Genomic DNA, 27,167 nt, shown 5'->3' with positions numbered 1-27,167 from the left:
TGAGGGGAAAAAAAATGAACACATATCTAAGGAAATGGCAGAATCACTAGAGGATGATCTCCAATCTGTAGTGGAATGGGGACAAAAATGGATGGTCACATTCAATGCTGCCAAGACTAAGCTCGTTTCCTTCAATAACTACAAGAAACCTTCTCTACCACCAATAGCAATGGCCAAGAACACATTGCCTGAAAGTACTTCTTTTAAACTCCTCGGCGTAACGTTTACAGGGAACATGAACTGAAATATATACATTGAGAGCATTGTCAAGGCTGCTGCAAAGAAGATGGTCTCTCTCTACCGTGCCAGAAAATTACTTACACCTGAAAGTATCCTGTACCTCTATAAGGCCACCATTCGTCCATGTATGGAGTACTGTTGTCATATTTGGACTGGTGCATTTGTTGCTTGTCTCTCACTCCTGGACAAAGTTCAAAAGAGAGTCGCCAACCTGATAGGTGCTGAACTGACATCTAAGCTTCAGCCTCTGTCCCGTCGACGAAATGTTGCATCCCTCTGCCTGCTCTACAAATACTTTAATGGTGGCTGCTCTGACGAACTGCAAGCACTTGTACCTCCTCGACGTGACTACCCCTGACAAACCCGACAAGCAACTAAGTCCCACCCCTTTACAGTAGAGATTCCTAGGTGTAAGAAAGTCTTTTACTCCAATATTTTCTTCCCCAGAACTGCAAGTCTTTGGAACTCCCTTCCGGGATACTGCTTTCCCAATTGTACTGGTATGACACGTTTTAAGTCTCCAAGCATAGTTTTGAGACAATTGAAGTTAAAAATCACTGATCAGTCACACAATGATCTACAAAGCTATTCTTGTGATATGTGAGGCAAAACTAAATTGTCTTTCAGAAAATCATAGGTTTATATACCCATTTTCAACCGAAAAAAAACGATATAACTGAAAAAAAAGGCCTAAAATGGAGATATTTTAGTGACAATTTTTGTTACCTCACCACAAAGAAGAGCCAAAAATCACTTTTAGACATGAAACTAAGGGAAGTAAATAATCATTTTCGTTCAACAATAGTATAAAATTGCATTTGTGCAAAAAAAAACGCTGCTCATAGAACTCTCTTCGAATTTCACCCATTCTCCTCAATTACAGGCTGTGACAATTTTTTCCCGATTTTGGTCAAAAAATGCGTCTTTTTGGCAAAGATCCCTCTAAAATGATGACAAACGAAGCAAACACTGTCCCTATGGTCATTTCTCAGTAACCTTGATCAGTTAGCTTTCATTTAAGCTTTAGAACAGCAGCAACCGGCTAGCGGTTCCCAAAATATTGCACGTTTTGTTTGACCGGGTGAAAAGTGAAGCCGAAAATAATTTTTTCTGTAAAAAAAAAAACCTGCCTTCAATTTTCGAAAAATCAAAAATCCCTTCTATACAACTTGTCACTAATATCAATCTGAACAACTTGTATATCAGGAATTTTTGATTTTGGCCAAATTGAAGACGTACATTTTTTTTTACAGTAATATTTTTTTTCTCCAAATTTGTCCCCCAGCAGTATTTTTCACAGTTGATACCAAATTATGTGCTAACAAAGTGGTCATATTACTTCTGATAGGTTTCCACAACTATTCCCTCCAACAGGGTTGAAAACTAAGTTACTCACCCTTCATTTTTGCTTTGAGGGTTTCCCTTGTGAATGATTTATATGTCATGGTAGGCAGTATAGGTTGGATGTATAGAAGTAACATTTCACAGCTCCATCGTATTGTTTGAAGTCAAGGAATACCCTCACAAAATTCTGGTTAAGAAAGATGGCCTAACACTTATGATTGATAGGTTTTGAGTAATTTTCTTAAATAGTTTCGCAATCTGCAGGATACGGTCCTTGGGACAAAAAAACGGGAAGTGCGATTCCGGCCGTCATGAAAGAATTGCTTGAAAACATGGTTTCCCATCAAAATTTTGTATTCGTTTTTGTTTTATTGGATTCCTCGTGAAATTTTGGTTTAGAAAAATAGTATGACACTTCTACATTATCTGTTTTGAAAATTGACCTAAAATGGCAATTGTGTCCCAAAACTATGCTTGGAGTCTTGAAACATGTCGTATGCAGAAGTTCAAGTGTTCTTTTTACTCATCTCCCTTCATAATGCCCCCGCAAATTGTCTCCGATAGTAGCCCCCTACTTCAAAGTGGCACTTGCCTTGTTTGGGGTGAAGATTGAATAAAAAAAAAAAAAAAAAAAAAATTTAGCACTCCAGCATAATTTATTACCAACTTAGCTGATAGATAATATAAAAATTTTATGATAAACGCTGTTTAATGTATTAATATATATTTGCGTATATGTAGAGGAGTACTCCAAGTCGACTTATGCCTGCCAAGTTCAAAATTTTCAGTTTTTACCCCTTAGCAGCTATTTTTACCTGTTAAAAAACAAATCGAATTTGCTCCACAGGTCCGAATCCCCTATACATGAAGTTTCAAGTCTGTTGACCAAAAATTAACAATAGTTTAGTAGAGACCGTTTAGCACACAGACAAGAATTTATATATAAGTGATGGAACGATTCCAATATTTTTCCTGATTCCGATACAATTACCGATTCCATACTAAATTCCAGATTCTGATTCTTTATAAATCTCTAAATATTTAACTATAAAAGTGTTTTTTTGTCCCGATTACTGTAAAAGCACGTCTTAAATGTGCATATATTTTCTCAAATGTAAAAACACACTTGTGAAGGGGTGATCTAGAGATTTTAATTTTACGGGAAGTTTAAATCAATAAATATTTATTATTTTACTATTATTACAAGCAGTGGAAGATGTTTCTTAAACCAAAATCAAATAAAAAAGATAATTTAAGGAATCGGTTTTGGCATCAGAAAATAGGCTCAAATTTTTCCGATTACGATACCCCAAAAAGCTCAGATTTTTTTACTCCGATTAATCGTCCCAACACTAATAAATATATATATATATATATATATATATATATATATTACAGAGAGAGAGAATGACTATGAAGATAAAATCATAATTCAATCCTATATTTCATCTAATTTGATTACTCTGATAGTAATATTTATACACTTTAAGTTTGTACATTATCAAAATATTTTAACATATATATATATATATATTAATCATATATAGCATGGATATATCATATATAGCATGGATGCCCGGCGTTGCCCAGGTGTTTGGAAGTGTATGTTGAGCAAAAAAAATAAATAAACACCCGCCTAGCTGAAACCACTGTCAAAAATTTTCCCCAATCCTTATCTGTGCTAAAATCAAAATATAGATTCCATGAACAAAGCTTCTTTCTTAGAAGTGCATGCCTGTGGAACTGTTCCGGTTGCCTGTTTCCCACCTGACTACAACCTGGATATCTTCACGTCCAATGTAAACAAATTCCTGATGAACTGCCTCCTTAAGTAAGACACTTTATCAAATCTCCAACACTAACATACTGTACATACAATAACCCTTATCCCCGAGTGGCTTCCGGGCCTTGATAAGTGGTGACTACCTTGTAAAAAAAAAAGTAGGAAGGAAGGCTTGAACCCATACTGCGAATGGGAAAAAAAACGTGACGTCTTTGCTGTTACAACCACCGCCAAACCGGAAGTGACGTAGGTTTAAATTAAAGCTAGAAAATCGAAAAGAGGGGGATGACTTTCGACAATATCGACGAAAAAAGCGACCCCTCACTGTAGAAAAGTGCCCAGTTGAAGGTGAAGAAATTAATATTTTTAGCCAATTTTACGGTATTTTTCGTCTGAAGGGTCGAGCTTCAAACGATACTGATCTTGTGAAAATCCGTCGCCTCTGTCAAAAGTTTTAGGCAGACATGCAAACATACATACATACATTTATATATTCATAACTCAAATTTTCGACCCAAACCGATTAAAAAGCTTGCCCTATCTCTGAATACCCTTTATGTAAAATTTCAAATGTTTAAATCAGAAATTGTCTAAGTAATTTCGTAGAGACTGCAGAGGTCAGATTTTTTTTAACTTTGACCCATATCATGACCCTTTAACATTTATTGTTTTGGGCTCAAATCAAGTTATTAAGTCAGATACATGTCCAAGTAACCTATATCTAAAATTTCAATTGTTTATACCCAAAATTGTTGGAGGAGTTTGGTAGAGTTCTTAAAGGTCAAATCGTTGAACTTTGACCCCTTAACAGCCAAATTTCTGGCCGAAAACTGATTACAAAGATTTTCCCAAATTTCAGTACCCTGTATATCAAATTTCCAAACTGTAGACATAAAATTGACAGAATTATTGCATAGGGAGATGTACACAGACACACACACACACACACAGACAGACATGTTCACTTTTATAGATATATAGATATGTATAGTAGTGTCTGTAGGTATTTGATTATTATAATAAAAAAATAATTATGTCAGCCCCTTTAAGAAACTCGTTTCTTATCGTTGAGCACTTTCAGTTGAATTAAGTCGGTCAATTTAGCTCTTATGCATAGATCATTGTATAACGATTAGATCACTATGTGACTGACGTAAAGAACATTTAAAATTAAAATGTTTAAATTCAACGTTATTTCACGTGGTTAATGGTAGCCGATTGGATACGGTTTTTGCTAATCGAGTCAGAGATGGCTTGTATTGCTGAGTTCGAATCTGTCGACTGGTGTTAATCATGCCACCCTGCACTGAAGATTTACGAAAGGATGAAACACGAGTGTCTGTAGGTATTTAATTATTATAGTAAAAAAAATAATAATATATATATATGTATGAAGTTTAGGAGGAATAAATACAGATGGCTCAATTAGTTTTGTAAGACTAGAATATCACACGTATCTATAGAATTTTTATAAGTATTTGTAAGCTGTAGTGATTTTCTGAACCAATGGACTAGACTTCCTCACACTCTTTGAAAGGACAAATCAAATTATTACGATATAGTATTACACACACACACACACACACACACACACGCACGCACACATAGTGCATATGCTCGATAAAATTTAAAAATAGAAACAAATTCTTATGCCCTAGTATGAGAGAGTTTCCTGAAACTAAATCAGCTGTGAATAAATGCATTAAAGCAAAACAGAAAAATCAGTTGAAAGCAAAGATTTTTGGAAAAAGAGCAAAGTTTAGGACATACCACCTGCCAGGTGAACAGCAACGAAATAGAAATTCCATGAAGGCATAAATGTTTGTGTGTTAAGTGTGTTGGGATTGGAGAATTATTGTTTCATATATGAAGCAAAAAAAAAAAAAGTCGTTGTGGGATTTTAAAATACTAGACCACCTATGACCCATTGGGTCAATATGTATTACATTATGAAATGTTTTGTTTTTTTTCTAAAATCGCTTTCTTTTTATAAGATCTTTTTATAAGATCAAGTTGGAAATATCGTTAAGTCATACTTCTGATGCTCTATTATGCTTATATCGAAACTCCTATAATTGTGTATTGATATTCATATTAAAAGCTTTTTCTACTTATTTAAAAAGAAAATACAACTTTGTTATATATAGGTCAAAGAATTGTATTCATCTGTAAAAGGTCTATTTTGCATATTCTTTTAAACATTCATTTTAATTAATTCCCTATTAGTTTTTTCAGTTTTCTTATGGGATGATCATCTTTAGTTAACTATATGTATAATTATATTCATGCAGATATTCTACATGATTTATACTTGCGTAATATTGTGTAAAAAGCTTATAGTAAGCACAAACCTCTTTATATATATTTATGTATATGCGTATATATATATTTGTTTAAAAAAATTTGCCAATCAAACTCCTTTGTCAGTTTTTGGTTTACACACATGAAACTTAATATATAGAGCATTCAAACTCATGTGAAATTTTAAATTTGGGCCTTAGCCAGAGAAAATCGGTGCAAAAGTATGAAAATTATAAAAATGGAATTTGCCATGTGAAGGTGAAACGACGGCATTACAAATATGCATGTGTAACATAATATCTATTGGTTGATGTTTTAATTTTTAGCCTTGCAGCAAACATGTCTTCATAGCTCAGGCATTAATGTCAAAGGGAAAAATAAATTGTAAACTAAACGTTGTGGTTTCAATTCTCGGTGGGGGCGCACAAGTCATTTGTTTGTTTTTTTTTTTTACTTTTTCAAATCATTACTATATATTGGATCCAATACAATATAATAATAAATAAGAAATCTGCATTTATCAAAATATCATATTTAAGCGTATTTTACGACCAGGCAATGCCAGGCGATCTACTAGTATATATTATTGCAAAATATGTATATATATATAAAGCTGAATGTCTGTGTGTGTGTGTCTGGTCACGAATAGGCTCCTATATGGTTGACTATTATAGAAAACTGATCACATATAAAGATGTATTGAGACACAGGAATGGGTATGTTTGATCTGGCATAATGATGAGTCATTAAAATTGTGGGGTCTGCGTATGCGCCTGGTCCACAAAGTATGGAAATAAAAAATTTAAAAACTAAAATAAAAACGTTTACAAGTGTTTTTGATATAGATGTACATAATAATATTTTGATAAGTATGTTTTAACTTAAATAGGGATGGTATAATAAAATTATGGGGTATGCGCTCACACCTGGCCTCCATAGAATGAAAATAGGCACAAACTTTAATAAAGACTTTTCATATCTATCTGCGTAAGTATACTTTGATAATTATGTTTCAGTTTGAAGAAATATGGTATAATAAAATTATGGGCTGTTCGTTCGCGCCTAACCTCCATAGAATGAAAATATGTCACAAAATTTAACAAGGTTTTTTAATATAGATTCGCAGAATATTGTGATAAGTGTTTCAGTGTGAACAGGTATGGTATAATAAATCATGGGGTTTATCTATTTTATTTTTACTTTCATCATATTGTTTTGGTTTTGATACCCCCAAATACGAAGCTATCTCTTTACAACCCTTCCTTTTCATAACCTATCATACTTTCATAAATCAGAGTCTATTTTCTGTAGGCTGTTTTTAAACCCAGTTAATGACGGGTACTTTCGCTAGTATATATATATATATATTGCAAAATAAAAAAGTCTCTCTCTCTCTGTATGTGTATATATATATATATATATATATATATATACAGAAAGAGAGCGAGAGAGAGAGTTTTTTTATTTTGCAATGATCTGTTACATGTTTTAAAGTTAAAGTTCAACTTTAAAAGAGGTAATGGACGATTTCATGTGAGAATTACAAAGAAAATCTTAAAAAATGGAAACGTCTTAATTCCAAAATAATGATAATAGAATATTTCCAACTCAATTTCATAAAAATAAACATAGATATATTTGGAATTTCAAAATATGTACAAAACTCTTGAAATGTTACTACAGACTCTCTCCTTTGATTATTTAAATCATCTCCTCCAATTACACCCCTTATAATAAACCTTTTATGTCATTTACCTTTTATGAAATTATCTCATGGAAAAATAAAGAACGTTCACAGATCAGATCAGTGACCAGTATATTATTTCTGCCAGGTGTTCAAACAAATATTCATCATGTAGTATTAGTCTGATGGAATATTATCATCTATCCATTCCTGTTCAACTGGTGATGATTTTCACGAATTTCTATGTTGTTTCTGTAAAAATTCAAAGACCACTACTATAGCACTAAGCCAATAGATAGTATGTATCACATTTATGACCGGATATTAGTTTGTCATCAGTTTTTTCTTCAGTCAGGTTGGTACCCATAAAAGTGAAGAATTGGTTAGACTTTTTTAAAACTGTTCATTTGATTATTGAAATAAAAGGGTTCAGAGTAGAGAATTTGGAAAGCTACTTCTCTCAGACATCATCTCCCTCCTCCCCATCACAGAGAGGGTCAGAATTAATATTTCATCCGTGAGGCATTTTTAATGAGGAAAGAAGGTTGCATAAAAAGGAAATTTAGATAAAAATGTAAGATAAATAAATGAAAAACTAAAAAAATTAATATAAAAGAGATAAAAGAAAATGAAATGATGCAAAAAAAAAGGAAGAAAAAATGTCTGGCCTATGACAAAAGTTGATTTAAAAAGCTGTCGGGTTTCTAAGACTGAATGTATGCATAAGAAACTCTGCATATACGAAAAACAAAATCAGGATGCTTGTGATGAAAACGAAAATGAGACAAAGAAAAAGAGAAATGATGTGACAGAGACAGAAAGTGCAAGATGTGAGAACAAGAGAGCTGAGACAGAAAGAATGAGAAAGAATGAGAGGCCTAAGAAACCAAGAGTCCGTATCGTGTGAATAGTGTCCATTTATTATACGTCGTTTGTAGGTTATTTATAGACCTGTTTGATATCTTAATTGAGATTCTAATTAATCTGTAAAAGTAAGAGAATTTCTGTAGAATTTTAATGTTATTTACAAGGAGGCTTTCTCCAGTGAAGGAAATAGGTGAACTGGACAGCAATGGTACACAACTGCGGCAAGAGTATTGGTAACGGCAGCAGCAGCATCGTCTGCGATTGAACAGGAAAGACGAGTGGGGAGCGGGAAGGGCGCTAGTGCTTGTAGCTGCCAGACTTCAGACAACAGCACAATGCTAGCAGACTGTCAACTAATTAACCACTCAAACAATGCGACTTGTGCAATATTTTCCTGATAGCTGTGCATCCAACAATCCAACAAATTGAGATTTAACAGATACACTGCTGGCTGTGAGTAAATAGATGTGGAAAAGAACAAAAAGGATTTTCAGAATAAAACACTTCTATAGAATAGAGAATAATATGAAAAGAGAAATGTCCTATGAAAATAGCTTGAGAGTAAATTCATAGTGAAAGAAATAAAGTTCTTCATGTGAATTTCATTTACATATACAGTAGAGTGGTTGGTGATACAGGGATTCATGTTCAGATTTGCATGGAAGAAATAAAATGTATTTTCTGTGAGAATTTTGGTAAAATGCTCAAACTTACAAATGATTTATTTTTATTACTGAAAAGATAAAATAAGAAATGAAGGCCAAGAAATAATGAAATTAAGTCAAGATAAAGAAAGTAGGGAATATTAAAAAGTAAGATAAAAGGAAGGAGGATAAATGATTATGTGAGAGAGACAAAGATAGAGGAACACAGAAAGAGAGGAAACGAGAGAGACACACAACGAAGAAAGAAAAAAAGATAGAAATACTGTGATGAATGAAAAACGGTTCATGTGAGCAAAGAAGACCAAGATGTTTGGGATAAAAAGCTTGATTGCAGAGATGAAGACAATTTACAGAAAACGCCTCAGAATAGAATAAACGGTCATAACATTACCATCATTTGATTTGAAATATAAACTAGCATCACCTAACGATTAAATATTTATTTCTGATTTTGTTCTCTTTCCATTTATTCATGTTTTTTTTTTCTAATAGGATGTAATAGACCCAGTCTGGCAGAAGCCCTAAGTAGCCAATTTTGAGGGATGAAAGATTTTCAATTGAAAAAATAATAAAAATGAAAAGAAAGGAAGATAAAATGGATTAGTTCTAAAATAGTATGACGTCTTTTTTTATATTGCCCTCCAGTAAATATAAATAGTTACAGAATTAACTCACTTTAAATTATTTTATTTGAGAGGAAATTTCAAAATTGTATGTTTAGTAGCCGGTTTGATCAATGGGCTATGCCACATAAGCAATGAAGTAAAATTCGACCAAGCCTAGCCAGGCCAAATAATATGGTCCACTCCTAATCAAACCACCCAAACAATAAAGTTAAGATTTGGCCAAACATAGTTATGGAATGCAAGCAATAAATTAAAACCCGAGTCAAACCTAACCAGACAACACAAGTGATAAGGCAAAATTGGATCTTTGACAGGTTTTTTAAAATTAGATAATGATTTAATGATTTTAAATGAATACAAGAACAACAGTATTAAAAGTAACTGCCATTCATTACATCAATATTTTCTTAATGTGAGCTTGGAGAATTCCATAGGACTTGTGGAAGGCAGTACTAATATTTATGGGATGGGAATTCAATACTGGCCATATTTTATCTTTGTGTGAAACTAAAATTAAGCATGTTTAGATCAAAGCAAGCAGAAACAGCAAGAAAATGTATAATAGTTATTTCAAGAGGCAACTGCCAGAATTTAACATAAGTTACACATAATATAAACTTGAGGATAAGAAGACACTAAAACCCTCCCCATCTCTTTGATGAAAATGATTCTGAAGTAATCCTAGTTAACAAATTAAAACTCCATTTAGATAAGTAAATTAAAAGCTAGTTTAACACTAAAATTCTTGCTATTTCCTTCTTCAAGAAAGTATCAAGAGAATATCTTTCCTTCCGACCCTTGAAATGGGGAGTATAACATAATGAAACTGGTCAAATGTTTAAAATCCTATTTGTTAAAAAATAAAACTTCATGAGAATTATAGTAAGATAATTTAAGTAACAATGAGATTATTCATTAAGACATTCAGATATAATAGTGAAATGTAATAAAATTGTTACACATTCACATGAGTGTATATGTGCTTAATTGAAAGATGACGGTGCCTGCATATGGCTCAAAACAGATTTATGACCAAGGCTTTTGCGAAGGAATAAAATATTTCCAAAAATGAGAGAGATGATGAAAAATTCTCTGCTGGAAGCTGACTTGAAAGAGAAATGATCAGTAAAGATTCTGAGATTCTTTGTTTGACATCAAAATTTCTGGAGATTCTTTGATGTCTTTTTGCACTTCCTTTGCAAGATCCTTTCTGTAGAGAAAAGATCTGACAAGCAGAACATTGCCTGTGAGCTGACTCAAGCAGTTAGAAATTGCAAAGGAAAACGCATGGGAGAAAATGAAGAAAAATATGGTTGCTTTTCTTTCTGAACTCTTCAAGATTCATCAAAATGGGAGAAATGTTTTTTCTTTCAATAAAAATAAATTGAAGTACTAAAATAAATGGTTATAATCATTTGTATTTTTAAATTACGATTCGTGACTTACAAATGAGTTAATAGTTTTTCAGTTATTCATTTTTCTTAAATGAATATATAACAGTTGCAAAGTTTACGATTCACAGAAAGAAAAAGTTATCAGTAACTGACTGTTTGATCAAGTTTCATTGTTTTGTTTTGTCAAAAAAATACTAGTTAGAATGAAAGAGTTTTTTTTTTCTGAATGGAAATAACTTTTCATTCTATAATAAATTAGATCCTCCGGGCCTAGACCCTTTGTTGCAGGCCCCACAATATTATTAGTATAAATAAATTAAAAGTAAAACATTTTACTTTTATATATTTCAAGTGTGAACACAGATCAATATTATTGATATGAATAAATATATGAAAAATAAAATGTATTTCGTTTTTATAAATGTTAAGTGTAAACGCTTTTATGTTTCTTTGACCTTTTGGCTAAGATCAAAGTGTAGCATCTGTTCTTTATGATATCAATGCCATTTAATGGCAGAAGTTTTCATGTAATTATCTTGAAAAAAAGTCAATATGTGGACAGATATACAGAGAAAGTGCCATTATAACTGGATAACATTTTCAGTTGTATCTTCCAACAATTTCTGTCCTTCTTTAATAATTGAGGTAGAGGTGTCTAAATCTATCACTCGCCAGTTCAAAGATTCTGAACTTAAAAGATTGTATGAAGAAACATTAGTAAAACTTTTACTCATCAGTATGGATGAATAAAGATATAATCTGTAAAAGATATCAATAATTGTCTATATAACAAGTTCCATTTCTTCATCATTATTATCAATATTGGCATTTCTTATCAATATATAGCAAACAAGGTTATCCTTTTATAACAACTGATTAAATTGTAGATCAGGGAATAAATGCATATTTGTCCAGATTCCCACAGGTTCTTACAGTTTTAATTCCATAATACCCAACAGATCAAAAATATCTTTAGTGTTAAATTTGCGAAAATCACTTCTTTTTCAAAACTTCTTTTCAGAAGGCTTACAATAGATTAAGAACATTGCTCACTCTTCATTTTTTCCTTTTTTTCTTTGTAAAAATAATAAAACATGGATAAAGCAGACTGTGATTATTAGTTGGACAATAAAATGAAAGGATAATAAAAAATAAAACCAGACAATTCTATTAAATCTTAACAGGGTAGAAATTAAAGATTAAACAAAAAACATGATTAAACCTTGGCAACAAACTGAAAACATTTTATCAATTTTTATGCTTCTCTTTCTTCGTTTTTTGGTTCTGCCAAGTAAATTCTAATGCCAGTTGCTTCCTGATAATTTCGAACCAATTTTACAGAGATAAATGCATACGCCTCCACCCTGACCCTGAACTCATCATTATTGATAAACTGATGGATTACAATGAGAGGAAACAGTAATTTCTACAGCTGATAGATATTTGCTTTAGCAAAGACTCCATGATAAATTGGTAATCGGGATATTTTGGCAGATTTTGTTGTTGTTGCTGTTATCCATATTTTATTTATCTTTAAGTTTTTTTTTATTCTTTATGTTTTTTCTTTTCATCATTATTATTTGTTTTGATGTCAATGGTCTTTCTATTAGTTACTGCGCTCTTTCTCCAAAGCATCCTTGTGCCAAGACAATAGTGGTTGCATGTACAAGAAAATGGCAATCAGGAAGAAGCCAAATTGTATACGGAAAAGAATTGGCCAAAGTCTAATTACAAAATAGCAAATACCTGGAATTCTTTTACAAACCCTTTTAGAAAAGATTACTTTGCGTATGTAATTTTCCATATTAGATGAGCAAATTGTTATATTAATCAACTTGAGTCAGTATCAAACTACTGTTTCCTCAAGTGAGATTGGTTCAATCTTATTCATCTTAGTGTTATCAAAGCAGAAGCCAAGGGCATTCAAAACATGGTTATCAACATATAATGGCACCAGAACTTAACTTTGCCAATAACAGGTCACACAAATTATTTGACTGCCCACTTAAATATAGATGAAGAATCAAATTAAAAAGATTATTCTATAGTGTCCAAGTAAATTAACTCATAGCAATCAGTAACTTCTATTTGGAATTAGTTTTGAAGCACTGCAATTTATGATAGAAAACAAATATTAGTTTTAATTTAGAGAAATTCAATAATTTTCTATGGTTAGTAATTTGTAAATGCACCAACAATTGCTTTCCATTATTTTAGCCAGGCGATAACATAAGTTCCAGTTATTTATATTATTAACATATACAAATAACAAGAGAATGTACTTTTCTTAAAGTGTCATCTAGCCTTGAACCTTGTCTTCTCCAATGAAAGATATTTATGAACTACCATATAAGGTCTGATTTGATACATGGTTTGTTTCATACATGGTAATGTGCTCCAGAGCTCTAAAATTCATAAGGTAGGCTAAAATAAGGAAATTGATCCTGATTTCTCACCCTTTAATTGTGCATAAGATAAGCTAGGTCCAATGTTAATTTTCCTTGAATAAATGTCAAATAACATCAGGAACACATATCTATCCCTAAACTGGAGGGGGGGGGCTATTTTCAAACTTGCAGTCAGTATTTTTTGTAATAGTACAATCAATATTTAGTTTTGTCTTCATCCGTCCATCTAACTGAAAAAAAATCTTGATTATTTGTTTTGGGTGTATGTTGTGTTTTACATGCACAATGGGGTGCGGTATGAGGTCAGAAAAAACCCTGTCATTCTAATTGGCAATTGTTCAACAACAAACAAAATAAGAGACTGAAACTAGGTTAAACAGTCAGCTAGTTTCTTTCTTAATAAAAATCATTTGTTTTTTATCAACTTTTACTCGACCCTCTTTTAGTTAAACATGTCATTTTCCTTCTCTTACCATTTGACCGTTATTTTATTAAGCTTTTGTGCCAACATCTAATGTCTATGGTGACAAGCAAGAAAGCAAGCAAGATCCACACATTTCAAATCGGTCTTGTTCACCTCAGAAATACTAAAGAAAAACTAAAGATAATATCTACACAATAAGCTTTCTATTTAATAATAAACTTAACTATTTACAGATTTTTATCTATCTTTTTTTTCATTAACACTTGTTTTATTTTTCTTTGTTTTTTAATATAGTCTTCCTGTTTTGACCTTTCGATAGAGGAATAGCCTTGAATTCATCATGCAATTCATAACATTGAGACAGTGATTTTTTTTTTTGTCCTTCATCAGGAGTACATTCAACATTTTTTGTCCTCTATTTCATTTTCCCCACTTTTTCACCATTACGCTGAATCACAATTTCCCAAGGCATAGTTGAATTCTCTATAACACTCACTCAATTGGTGACTCAGCTTTTAGGAAAAGATGTAGAAGAAGGCTGCAGCTGTTACCGATGAGAAAAGAGAGAAGAGAAGCAAATAAACTGAAAAAAGTATTGTGACCATTTACTTACCCCCAACAATAATTGGTCTTCTTGATCTGAAGGAATCAAGAACTGGTTACATTGGTTAAACCAGGGAAGTGATATAAGATGAATGGGGTTGGTATATTTTCAAAGCACAGTTAGGGGTCACCTTACTGTCACTTCTGACACCTTAGGCTGTTGGCAAGATTTTATACAAGGAATATTCTTTGTATGAAGACATAAGAGAACAATAATACTAATGTTATCTCTTTAAAAGAACCCAGAGAAGAAGCAATGATTTGATCGTAGAATATATTTGTTCTTCTGGTTATTTTCTTTTAAAAGGAAAAAACAATCGGACATAGCACAGTGATTACCATAACAAGGTGTCATTCTTTTTATGCATTATTATTTTTATTCTTAAGTGGAGTAACAATATAGCTACATAATGTGTCATAAATCAGATCTGTCTGGCAATGAAATGATGTCAACTAGAATACACTTTTTTTTAAGTTTCTTATTTGATATTAGTAATGCAATAACAAATAGTCTCTATTTGCTTGCCTCCCCACGAGGGAAAAGTTAGGCAATGTTGGGTTTTAATATGAGGAAAATCCATTTCTTCAAAATGAGACACTTTGCATTGCAACAAAAAATAAAAACTTATTCAGGATAAAAGGAATGTTTCACCTCTGACCAAAGACAGAACAGATACTACACTTTGAATTATTTATTTGTAGAAAATATAAAAAATTTACATTTTAAATATTTTAAATCATTTAGGCACAAAGCCATTCCAAAGTGTAGGAAAATGAGTTACGTTGATTATCCTTTGTCACCATAACTAAAAAGTGTCCATCCTACTCTTAGCTAGAATCATTTCTTACCATAATACATTAAAATTTCCCCAAAATAGTCCAAAAGTTTTATTGAAAATAAAAACGTTTATGTACAACAATTTCATTGGAGAATGGAGTAGGGAGAAAACAAAGAATTAAAAATTAGTAAGACCCTCCCAACCCTTTCAACATGATAGACCACTCACTTTTTTCCAGAATCTCTGTGGAGGTGTAATCTAACTGGGATAGAAAACAAAACACAGGGGAGGGTGGGGTTGAAGAGATACTACACTTTAATCATAGTACAAAAAGTCTCTTTGAAGATAATACATTTCCAATGTAACATCAATGTAACATCAATATAACATAAACTAATAAAAATACTTCAATAGATACTATAGCTAATCCCTAGGGTTAGCCTATGCTGGCACAAAAACAAAGCAAAGATTTATTTTTCAACTTACAAAAGTTTTACTAAACTAATGTGTTCATAGTCATCTGACAATTTTAACTGAAGATTTCTCTAAAGGGGAGATAACTCATTTATTACTACACATTAACTGAAGAAAATCTGCAAAACAAATTGGTAAACAAATGTGTTGTAGTATATCTAAAACATCTAGTGTTAAATATCACTTGACAGCGATATATATTTAAGTTGTATAGATATAATTTTACAGATGCAACAAGTATGATCTACAGAGGATGGCCTTACAGAGAGAATGAATAATATAATATATATACTTATTTATTTACATGTGATATAAAGACAAATTAGAAGTTGGATTTGTGTTGTGAACTAAACTTTGGTGGAGATGCACATGACATGATGGTCTTATGTTGATACTCTTTTGATGTAGAAGCTGGAAGTAATTGTAAAAAGGAAATAGCCAAGAGAGATTATACGGAAACCACCAGAAAACGCATTGAAGCACAGAAATTAGGAATTCGTGACTATTCGAAAATTTATAACAGTGTAGTCAATAATGGGCAATCAACAATTCCCCCACTATCCAACAATCTTGAAGTTGTTTACACGGCAACTGAAAAGGCTAATCTGCTTGCCCATCAGTTTGCCTGCAACTCTACTTTGGACCCAGCAAACCATTCTCTCCCAGATTTTCCTCTGCAGATGGAAACCACACTAAATCATCTGAAAATCACCCCTTCTCAAGTACATGATATCATAAAAACCTACATACCTCAAAAGCATGTGGACCTGATCTTATCCCAGCTGTACTATTAAAAAAATGCTCTGCTAAGGTTGCTCCAGTTCTCTCCAAACTTTTCAACAAATGCCTTAATGAACCTTGCTTTCCCCGACTGCTGGACAACCGCTTCTGTTTACAAGAATTCTGGCAAAAGAACTGATCCATTAAATTATCGCCCCACTAGCCTCCTCCCGCTTTTCCCCAAAATATTTGAGTCCATAATTAATCAAGCTCTAGTCCACCACCTCACAGCTGCTAAACTTTTGTCTGGCCAACAATATGGGTTTAGACAAGCCCGTTCTACTGTAGATATTCTAACTGTAATCTCTTAACATATATACAATGCACTGGATAAAGCAGGTAGTAGCCCTAAATATATCTAAGGCTTTTGAGAGGGTATGGCATGATGGTCTTCTCATGAAAATCAGATCCTATGATATTACGAGACGAATACTTAACATAATTAAATCTTTCTTAAGAGAAGAATCCAAGTCATCCTCAAATGGTCGTACATCAAAACAATATGATATAAATGTGGGTGTAACGCAGGGGTCGATACTTAAGCCTTTATTATTTTTGATATTCATAAATGACCTCCCTGATAAAATTGTCTCTGAGATTGGTATATATGCTGATGACACCATGCTCTATAACTGACATGAGGGGAAAACAAATGAACACGTATCCAAGGCAATGGCATAAATCCTAGAGGAAGACCTCCAATCTGTGATGGAATGGGGACAAAAATGGCCAAGACTAAGCTCCTTTCCTTTAATAACTACAAAAAACCTTCTCAACCACTAGTAGCCATGACTAATGATTCATTACCTGAAAGTAGCTTGTTCAAACTCGACTTAACGTTCACAGGGAACATGAATTGGAACAGATACATTGAGGGCATTGCCAAGGCTGCTGCAAAGAAAGTGTCTACCGTGCTAGAAAGCTACTTTCGCCTGAGAGTATCCTGTAGCTTTACAAGGCCACCATTCGCTCATTTATGGAGTATTGTCACATTTGGGCTGCTGCATCTGCTACTAGTCTCTCCCTCTTAGACAGGGTTCAAAAGAGAGTCGCCAACCTAATAGGTTCTGCACTATCAGTTAGGCTTCAATCGCTGTCCCATCAACAAAATATTGCATCCCTCTGTCTGTTTTACAAGTATTTTAATGGTAGATGCTCCAACGATGCTACAACAAACTAGGTAGTACCACCTTGAAATAAATACCCCAACAAAGCCAACAAGCAGCAAAATCTCACCCTACCCAGTAGAAATCCCTAGATGTAAGAAAGCCTTCTACTCTAATAGTTTCTTCCCTAGGACTGCTAGGCTTTGGAATTCCCTTCCGGGTTCCTGTTTCTCCCGACTGTACTGACATGCAGAAGTTCAAGTGTAGTGTAAACAGACATCTTGTTGCTCAGGTCCCCACATAGTACCCCTACAAATTATGTCCCAGACATACATCAAATCCCCCCCCCCCTACATCAAAGTGGCACTGTGCCCTGCTTGGTGTGAAATTACAAAAAATAAAAAAAATAAAAAAAAATAGGTACATTCTTTAAATGAGTAAGATATACAATTGTTAAAGAAATCTTTCTTTAAACAATTCAGTCATATAAAAACAAGGAGTTATTTACTAGTTTCTTATTATTTCAATTTTCAGTTAACTACAACTTGGGTTTGACATAACTGACAACAGTTCTGCTTCTGCATCCCCAAACCTTTTGCAGATGTTCATTAGAGTTTGTAACGTTTTAGAAATTTAAAACTAGACCCAGATATATATTTTTTGTTTCAATATTGCTCAATACAGGGATAAAACTAAATAAGTTGACCTGACAAATTCCTGAAATGATCAATTGTTTCTGTGTCTTAACATGGACATGTATATGAGATTCTTTCAAGAAGTTTCCAGACTTCTGTACCAGCATTTAAAATTATCGTAGACTCTTGAAAATTCACTAAGTTATTGCTATACATCTTATGAGATGACTAATTTTTATGATTTCAAGTTCAAATCAACAGCTACAGCAGGAATTGGAATATACTCTACCAAAGAATGATTGTCACAGCTGGTGAATTTCAAAAATGCAATCTGGATGTGAGGACACTTTAGAAGAATGATATGCAATAAAATTCTGTTTTTAACTTGGAAAAAATGTCTCAGAAACATATGGAATGCTTCAGACTATTTTTAGACCATCTTGCATGAATCAAGCATACATTTTTGAGTGGCATAAGACGTTCAAGGAAGACAGGGAGTCTGTGAGGGATGATGAGAGGTGTGGGAGGAGTAAAGAAGTCAGAACACCAGAGTTAATTGGCCAAATAAAGAATTTCATGGATAAGAATCGTTGTGTGTCTAAGTGCACAGCTTGATATCAGTGTGGGAACTGTACACACAATTATTCAAAAGAAACTGTGATGTGGAAGAGTTGCGCAGAAGTACCAACTCACAACTCCATCCTTGTAACAGACTATTTGACCAATATAGGTATCAATACAGTTCCTCACCCTCCCTATAGTCCAGATCTTGCTCAGTGTGATTTTTGGTTATTTGTAAAGCCCAAGGAAAATCTTAGATGCTGTTGTTATGAGATAATTATGAGGAAAAAAGCTGTCATGATTTTCGTTAACATGCTCACACAAGAGGATTTCCAGGAGGCCTTCTAAAAGTTGGTAGAACAAGTGCATTGCAGCTGAAGGAGATTACTTTGAAGGGGATTAGAGTTTCATATTTGTACTATCAATAAAATTGCCCATACAAAAAAAGTCTTATTACGAACTTATTGAAAGCACCTCACACACAAACAGCATTCGTTCTTTGAAGCACATTTGCTTACATAAAGTGAACAAATTATTAACATTGATACACGATCATTGATTTCAAAATTTTGACAAACATTCGCAAATCAGTCAATAAAAAATCTCCAAAAGTCATTGTTTTATTTTTTGCAGTTAATTCAACTAGAAGATGGCAAAACTTTGCTAAAGCTTAAAAAATAAAGTTTTTGGGAAATGATTTATCTTAAAATTTGAAATATGTAACTTTCTTAGCTCGAATAGACACAGATGTTTCTTATTCAATGATATTCAAGTGATATAAAGTTGAAGTTTGGCTTATTTAAAATCAAATTATATTAATATATTAATAGAGAGTGCAATGCATATTTGATACAGAACATACATATGTGTGTGCGTATGTGTATGTTCTCCTCTCATTGGACTTTCATAGAGGACATAACAGTTCCCACTTGTCTGTTATTCTTATAATTAAAATAGTGCCTATAACTTCTATTGGGAATGTAAAATAAATAATCTCCCTTAACTGTTGGGCAAGCGTGATAGTATAGGGATAAAATGTCTGACTAGTGATCATTCTCAAGTTTTGATTCTCAGCATGAAAATACTTGTCACATTTAGCCACATTGAAGAATTGTGATGCTGCAAAATAGCTCTCTGAATGATGTATGTATATATATATATATATATATATATATATATATATATATATATATGTCTTCAGACAAAAGTTTGCATTAAACAGCCGTATTTATGGATGTTTTATAATCTGTCTAAAGCAAAATGGTGGATATAAGGATGAAGATTAGTGAAGGATGAGGATTCAGAAACAAAGTTTTGTCACAAGCCGTGGATTATAAAGAATTAAAATTTCTCTTTTCTGTTTTGATTTGAATATTTTTTTTTTTTTAGATTATAAAGAAAATAAATTGAAAGCTGTGGAAACAGTTGCAGAAGAATAAGAAGAAATATAAAAAAATAAAAAACATGAATTGCACTGTGAGAAAATAAACATCTCTTTTTTTTTGTTCAATTATTTCAAAATGGCTTCTTTTTGGTTCAAGCATAATTCAAACATAAGAGAAATATGTGGTCAATGGAATCAAAATTATAGTGACGTACAATTACAAATGCTGACAGCAGCAAAAAAGGCAATATTTCACAACAAAAGTTCTTTAAATACAACCTTTAAGACTATATTTGAATGTAGATAGAAAGAAAAGGTTTTATAATATGACTACAGTTTCTTAATGGGCATTTAAACAATTTTTTTTCAGTCTTTTCAAATCAGCTTAAGAGTTTTAAATTCTTTTTCTTTTGATAATGCAAATAGCAAACATTAAAAAGAACATTTTATTCTTTTTACATGTACATAAAAGCAAACCATACGAACAACTTATCATATAACAGTAACTTTTACTTATAGAAAAGTAAAACTAGTAAAATACAAACGTGCTAGACGAACAGGACATCAGTTGTAAAAAAAAAAACTTAAAAAGGCTTCTTTTTTATAGTTGTTAATTTTATATTAATTTGATTTGGTCGATTTTATTTTTAATGCAATTTAAAATAATTTAAATTATAAAGTTGCACAAGAAAAAAAAACCCAGAAAAATTATTAAATATAAATTAATAAAAACAAAAATATCAGAGAGAGAGAGAGAGAGAGAGAGAGAGAGAGAGAGAGAGAGAGAGAGAGAGAGAGAGAGAGATGGAAGCAAAAGTAATAGATACCATATGACTGTATATTCAGTTAACTAAATGGAGTAGGGGGTCAAATTACATAAAAAATTATAACATAGACCTCCACCTTCATTTTTAATAAAATAAATTATGAAACAATCTACTCCCTCCTAATAGATATGAGTGAAATAGTAAGATAGTATTGACTTTCAGGCCTTGACAAGGCAATTAGCCGAAATAGAAAACTTCACAATAACATCAGTCACTTTCTCATACTAGCATTGTTACCAGTTATCCTGCCACTAAACTTCAATAATGCGGTTAAGGATTGAACACTATAAACTCCTCATCCTGGAAGGTGTTCATCGTCTCTTCGGAGAAGGAGGTTATTTAATAACAGAACTATCCCATAAGTTCTGATAGAATACAAAAATCTCTCAGTCGTCTCGATTTGAAGAACTTTCTTAGACATATGTGTTGCTGTTATTAATGATGATGATATTGATAACACAAAAAAAAACTAATAAGAAAATGATGATAATAACAACACAAAAACCCCATCACAAAACAATGATAATACTGATAACACAAAGTTAATACTAAAATTCATGCAAAACGTACAATATATATATTGTAAAAAAGAAAATATAAAAAATAAAAAAAGAGGAGTAAACGTAATGAAACATAAGCACCTGAGAGTGGGTAGTATTTTTAGGAAGAGGAATTAAATGTGTTAAGACTTTGATCAACTAATGAAATATTGCTAGGGAATTCCTCCTACCTAAATGGTTGTGAGTATTGTCCAAATTTGTTGGGTATCCCTGATCTGCCTGAATCTGTCCACTGAAACCTACTGTAATTACAGAAATAGAAATAAAAAGAATATTACATAAGGATAAATGGAGCGACACCAACTAACCAACTACACTATCTTCTATAGTTTAGTAATTTAGAAATTTTCAATACTACAAATTCTTACAGCAGAAGGAATGGGGGTGAAATTAGTTAAGTATTAAGTTAAAACAAATTTTTGTTGAATTTTTTTTTATTTAGTTATCATAATTTAGTTATAAATATTGCAATCTTCAATAAAATACTCTTTTAAAATTGTAAGAAAAATCTTGCCTTTTCTTTAAAGATATTTTAATAAAAACAAACTTAAAATAAAAAACTTAAAAGAAAAACAAACTTGGAATTTTTAAGTCTAAGAAGTCAATACGATGCAGATCTCTGAAAATTTAACTAAAACAAAAATAATCAGATATTGCAAAAATAAAGGGATAAAAAAAAAATACAGAAATTGCTTCATTAAAATGCTTAATATTTTAACATTTCTATATTTTGTATTAGTTATAAATTACAGATTCATCAATTTATAAATATCACAAAAAATATACATATAGTGAAGTATACAATGGTAAGAATTAGTTTTTGTTTTGGGAAATAACAATGCAACAGGTTAAGTTTAAAAACGCAAAAAAATATTCAGCTTAACTATTGCAAGGAAACTAGAAGAGGGGTATAAGAAGGGAGATAGCAGTTCTTTAGAGTACTAATTGTCAATGGTGTCCCTACTTAGCGTTACCAAGGAGTCATGTTTACTTTATTTTTTATTAAGTCTATGCAAATTTTTTAAAAATAAAATTTGGAAAGTTAAAATTGATTATTATGATATTATCAAATTATGAACCAAATTATAAAATTATAATTAATTTTCTTAATGTTGTTTCTTTCTCTAGTTATAAAAAAGTGAATATAAATAGCTTAAAAACTTTTAATCTTAATACATGAGAATTTGCTAACAATTTTAAAGAAATCTAAAATTCTTATCAAATCATTAAAAGATTGAAAACTTTGAAGCTATTAAATAAATTTCTATTAATCAGTTTAAATGTTTTCAAATTGATTTCAAAGAGTCACAAAGTAATTCATTTTTCTATTAGCAAAAAATTACAAATGACGGGACTAATTTACAACGAAATTGAAATGCTTTCTGGTGAATTTCATTAGATAATCAAACTACTCCTTAATGTGATTTTTTTTTTAAAGTTGGTTTTAGTATTTTGCATGACTGCACTTTTCATTTCAATATATATATATTCAATAGTAAATAAAAATGTGTAAGTCACGTAGAAGCAAGAAACACAGACAGACACACATACACTGACGTATGAAAAGTAGACAAGCAATTTTATTAACATAGATAACATTTTCTGTTACTTGTAACATTTTTAAATGTATCATTTTTTGTTGCAACCTCAGCACGGTGAGCCAGACATAACCGGACATAAAAATAAAAGAATTATTTTTCCAAGAGTAGAAATACTGACTCACCCTGTATTTCATTCTTGTTTTAGTCCCGTCATAGTAGTAGTGAATAGTTTCACGGTCTAGTTTCTGATCTCACTTTGCTATTTGACACCTCCAGATAGTGTATAAGCCTTAGCCATGCTAATTAGTGAATTACCAAGTCACTAAAGTGTCCATAAAATAAGACAATTCATATTTTTTCAAATCCATCAAATGTTCCACTTTCAAGATGGCTGATATAAAAGAGATCAATTAAATAGAAAGCAATTTATTATTTCAAGAACATCCAACAAGGTTCGTTTCTAGAGCTTTCCTCTCAAACAGTTCAACTTATCTACATGAAATGTTCTCAATGTTTATTATGATCAGATTCATTTGATACCATAGGGAATATAGAGACAGAAGGCCAAAAACATGTTAACAGCTTTTGGGAGGAGACAGATTATTTCAAACTTCATCCATATCAGACTGATGAAGATGCTGTTTCGACTTTAAACCAAGAATACATTCAATCTGCATGTTTACTAATGAAAAATTCTACTTGAATCGTGACAAAGTATAACAAAGAGTTTCTAACAGAGGTGTAAGGACACATGTAAAAATGAACATGGCCTCACAAAATGCTCCTTGCATACACTTTATGCAAGCATTTACATAATTGACATCGAGTAAGCGTCTTGCTCATTTCGATGAAATCTTTATTTCATTGAAAGATCAGTAAAGTTTCATAGATGAAGAAAAGCGATACATCAATGTTATAAAATTTGTAGAAAAAGAAAGATCAAGTGAAAAATGGCTTAGTAAATATTAAGCTTTTATTTCAAACAATAACTATAAACAACTGCTATTCAATCAATCTTAAAATGGAAAAGGCAAAGATTTCACTGGAATTAAATAATTTAAGAGAATCGAGTTCAGATGTGTAGTAAAAGAAAAGGTAAAACTCGTGTCATTAGGAAAGCAGCAAATATGCAAGTGGATTTACGGAAGAAGAGGCCTTGGGGATCAGACAACAAAGAGTCAGTGTTCTTAAGATAATTAATAATTAATAATTAAGAATGTAAAGAACATCTAGGAAATCATTTTTAATGAAAACATTTTTTGAATTTCTGGAAAAATCCTTTGTTTAATCTTTAAAAAATAAATTAAATAAAATGCTTCAATTAAAGATCGGACTAGTGAGAATAGAGAGACAATTTTTCCAAAAGTAATTCTGGGGTGTAAAAAATTTAAGTGGGCAATAATTAAGAAAAGATGAAATAATTTTATTCAGAGACTTCAGGCAAGGTGATTTATATATAAATAAAAAAATGATAAGATAGCAAAAATTAAAAAAAAAAAAAAAAAATGGAAATACTTTGTGGGATAGTGATGTTAACACTTTAAGAAATATATATTAATTAATATTCAAATAATATTTTCAAAAATTATTTGGAAAAAATATCAAGGATATATGGAAAAAAATTCTTGAACCAAATACTATCCATATTATGAAATTATTGGGATTTTATTTTTATAAATTTCTTCTTTAACTTAAGGAACTGAAAATGTAATAAATGGGCATAAGATTAGCCTTACATTGGCACGTCCATTCTTATAAGATAACCAAAGTTTAGTGTAGGTGAGTACTTGGATAAGTGACTATTTGAGAATACCAGATACTGTATATAAAATCCAAGCTTTGATTATCAATTTCCAACTTGGGCCACTCATTGTTATCTTTGCTGACTAGACACTGGCCAGCAATGACAGATTTCAGATTTGACAGATACAAAAATGCTCATTGAGGATTCGATCCGTATCAATGAACAATCTTTTTGGAATAAATTAAATCATAATCAACCAAGAGAAATGGGGTGATTACAGAAATCATACCTATGTCATAAAGAAAACATTTATCCTTTGTGTTGCTTTTTATATCGAAGGAAAATGTGATTAATTTGTTAAAATCATCGCTAATTGTTATTGTATTATTGTTATTTAATCGCAGGGCAATGCTGGGTAGAAAGCATTTATTCAGTTATCAGTTTATCTATCTATCTATTTATCTCTCTATCTAATTATCTAGCAAGCGAAGTGAACAATAGATTGAATCATGGGAAACGATAGGTGCAGAAAGGGTCAAAGGGTTATGCCGTGACATGAATCAAACTCTGTGACCGATCAAATTGCACCGGAAGGTATGCAAACGGGAATCGGATCTGACGTGTTTGAAGAAACGGAGTTAATTTTAATGAGTTTGTTCTAAGATGCCAAAGAGACAAGATGTATTAAACAGGCTCTCTACAAAGGGGCGATAGTTTTCAAATGGAACCACAAGCCAAAGATCGTCATTCACTCTAGTTTCTGCTGTGACAAAATGCCTGGGGAGTGAATAAAATTACATATAAAAACAACCATTTGTCTTGGGTTTCTGTCTTGCATGCATCTTTGTTGAACAGGTTCCAACTCTAGCAAGACGTTGGCAAATCCTCTCAGAAGGTACCAACAGAAGGCAGGTATGTCATCATGTGAATTATGCGATGTTCTGACACACACACACACACAGCCACATTCAGAGACTAGATAAGCATGCCGTTAAGACCGACTTATACACTAAACAATCATGGACCATTAAAAAGGGAGTTAAATAGTAAATAACTAGAAAAATACACAAATACGCAAACAGATAATTAAGAACCTTCATTGCATAATATAACATTATGAAATAGATTTCATTTTCATATTTTAAGAATCTTTCAATAAATGATTTTAAAACTTATTTTGATCTGAGCCTTTTAATAAATCTCAAAGTTATGTTTGTTTTGCTATATGCCACAGACAAAAACACATTAGATGCTTTTCAGAATATCAAATATTAAACTAGTTATTTTTTAGAAAACTTATGAGTCCACCCATGATCCATTGGGTCAGTATGTGTTATATATCTCTTCAATGGTTTAAACAAATTTAACAAAATCAATATGTAGAACACCCCCCTTTACAGCACATCCAATTTTCAGAAAGGATTTCAGAATACATTGTGATGATATAATAAATTCTCTTTCTGTTTCTTAATTATTTGCATCATTCCATTCCTCTCACCATTTTTTATGATTCAGCGATTATTTACATTATTAACCTATCCATCATTTAAAACACTTATGTAAAAGTGAAGTATACACAAGGTTAACAAACATTCTCAGAGTTATAGTATTATAAATAGATTGGTAAGTCCTTCTATAACTGATTATGTTGCAAGTAATCCATCATCATAACATCTTAATGGTATTAATACTATTTGACAACATTCATCTCCTCACAAAGTAGTGGATGCAAACAAGAACGAGTAAGGAATGAAATCACATCTGTTTTGTCACTTTCCCTGTTATTTAAAATATAACTAGATGTGTCCATGCCTTTTGAACAGGCATTTGACTAAAGTGATCAAGTCTATCATCTTCCATGTTGACAATTATAATACCATTTACACAACTAGAGAAAGAAAAAGATCAGTACATTCAATGTGCACATTTAAAAGAGTGGACATATGTAAAAATGCTATTAAACTTAAACAGGCCACAAACTGGCGGATGGATAATTCTTATTAAAGAAATGATTGGATTTAGCCAAATAAAAAATTGCACCATTATTAACTAAAGTTGAATAAGAAAATTATAAAATTAATTATCTATATATTAATAGGATAGCGTGTGTGTTATTGTGTCACGCTGACATCCGAGTGACTGTCGTTTAATAGTTATGGACTTCCATTTCTTGTAATAAATAATTTATTAAGAATTCTTCATAAGTTTTGGTTTCAGTTTCGATTATAGCTGAAGGAACTCAAGTTATATATATATATATATATATATATATATATATATATATATATATATATATATATATATATATATTTATTTATTTTTCATCAGTTTTGGTTTCGATTCAAGCTGATGCACCCAAGTCATATGGATATATTTTTTTTTATTTTTGAAACCACAACTTTATAATATATAAAAATTAATAGAACATTAACTCTAT

The 27,167-nt window shown here is 31.7% G+C and overlaps 1 protein-coding gene and 1 pseudogene across 23 annotated transcripts in view; one reads left to right on the top strand and one right to left on the bottom strand.

Moving 5' to 3' along the window:
- LOC145277031 (one cut domain family member 2-like) overlaps positions 1–27,167 on the bottom strand; it is a 590,906-nt gene that overhangs the window by 466,400 nt on the left and 97,339 nt on the right. For 15 of the 23 annotated variants that reach the window (XR_013868089.1, XR_013868090.1, XR_013868091.1 and 12 more), the window contains exon 3: positions 21,616–21,687. The exons of the other annotated variants lie outside the window; for them this stretch is intronic. Coding sequence is in view for 12 of the 15 variants with exons in the window: in XM_080128649.1 (XP_079984775.1) it covers positions 21,616–21,687 (72 nt within the window). In the remaining 3 variants the exon portion in view is untranslated. The remainder of the gene's footprint in view (positions 1–21,615; positions 21,688–27,167) is intronic. 23 annotated transcript variants of the gene reach the window in all.
- LOC145277303 (U2 spliceosomal RNA) lies at positions 11,346–11,456 on the top strand (annotated as a pseudogene).

The sequence above is a fragment of the Euprymna scolopes genome, chromosome 5 (assembly GCF_053919585.1).
Source record: "Euprymna scolopes isolate OS-2025 chromosome 5, ASM5391958v1, whole genome shotgun sequence".
Lineage (NCBI taxonomy): Eukaryota > Metazoa > Mollusca > Cephalopoda > Sepiida > Sepiolidae > Euprymna > Euprymna scolopes.
The sequence above is the reverse complement of the archived record's forward strand: the minus strand, read 5'-3'. Positions and strand labels throughout refer to the sequence as shown.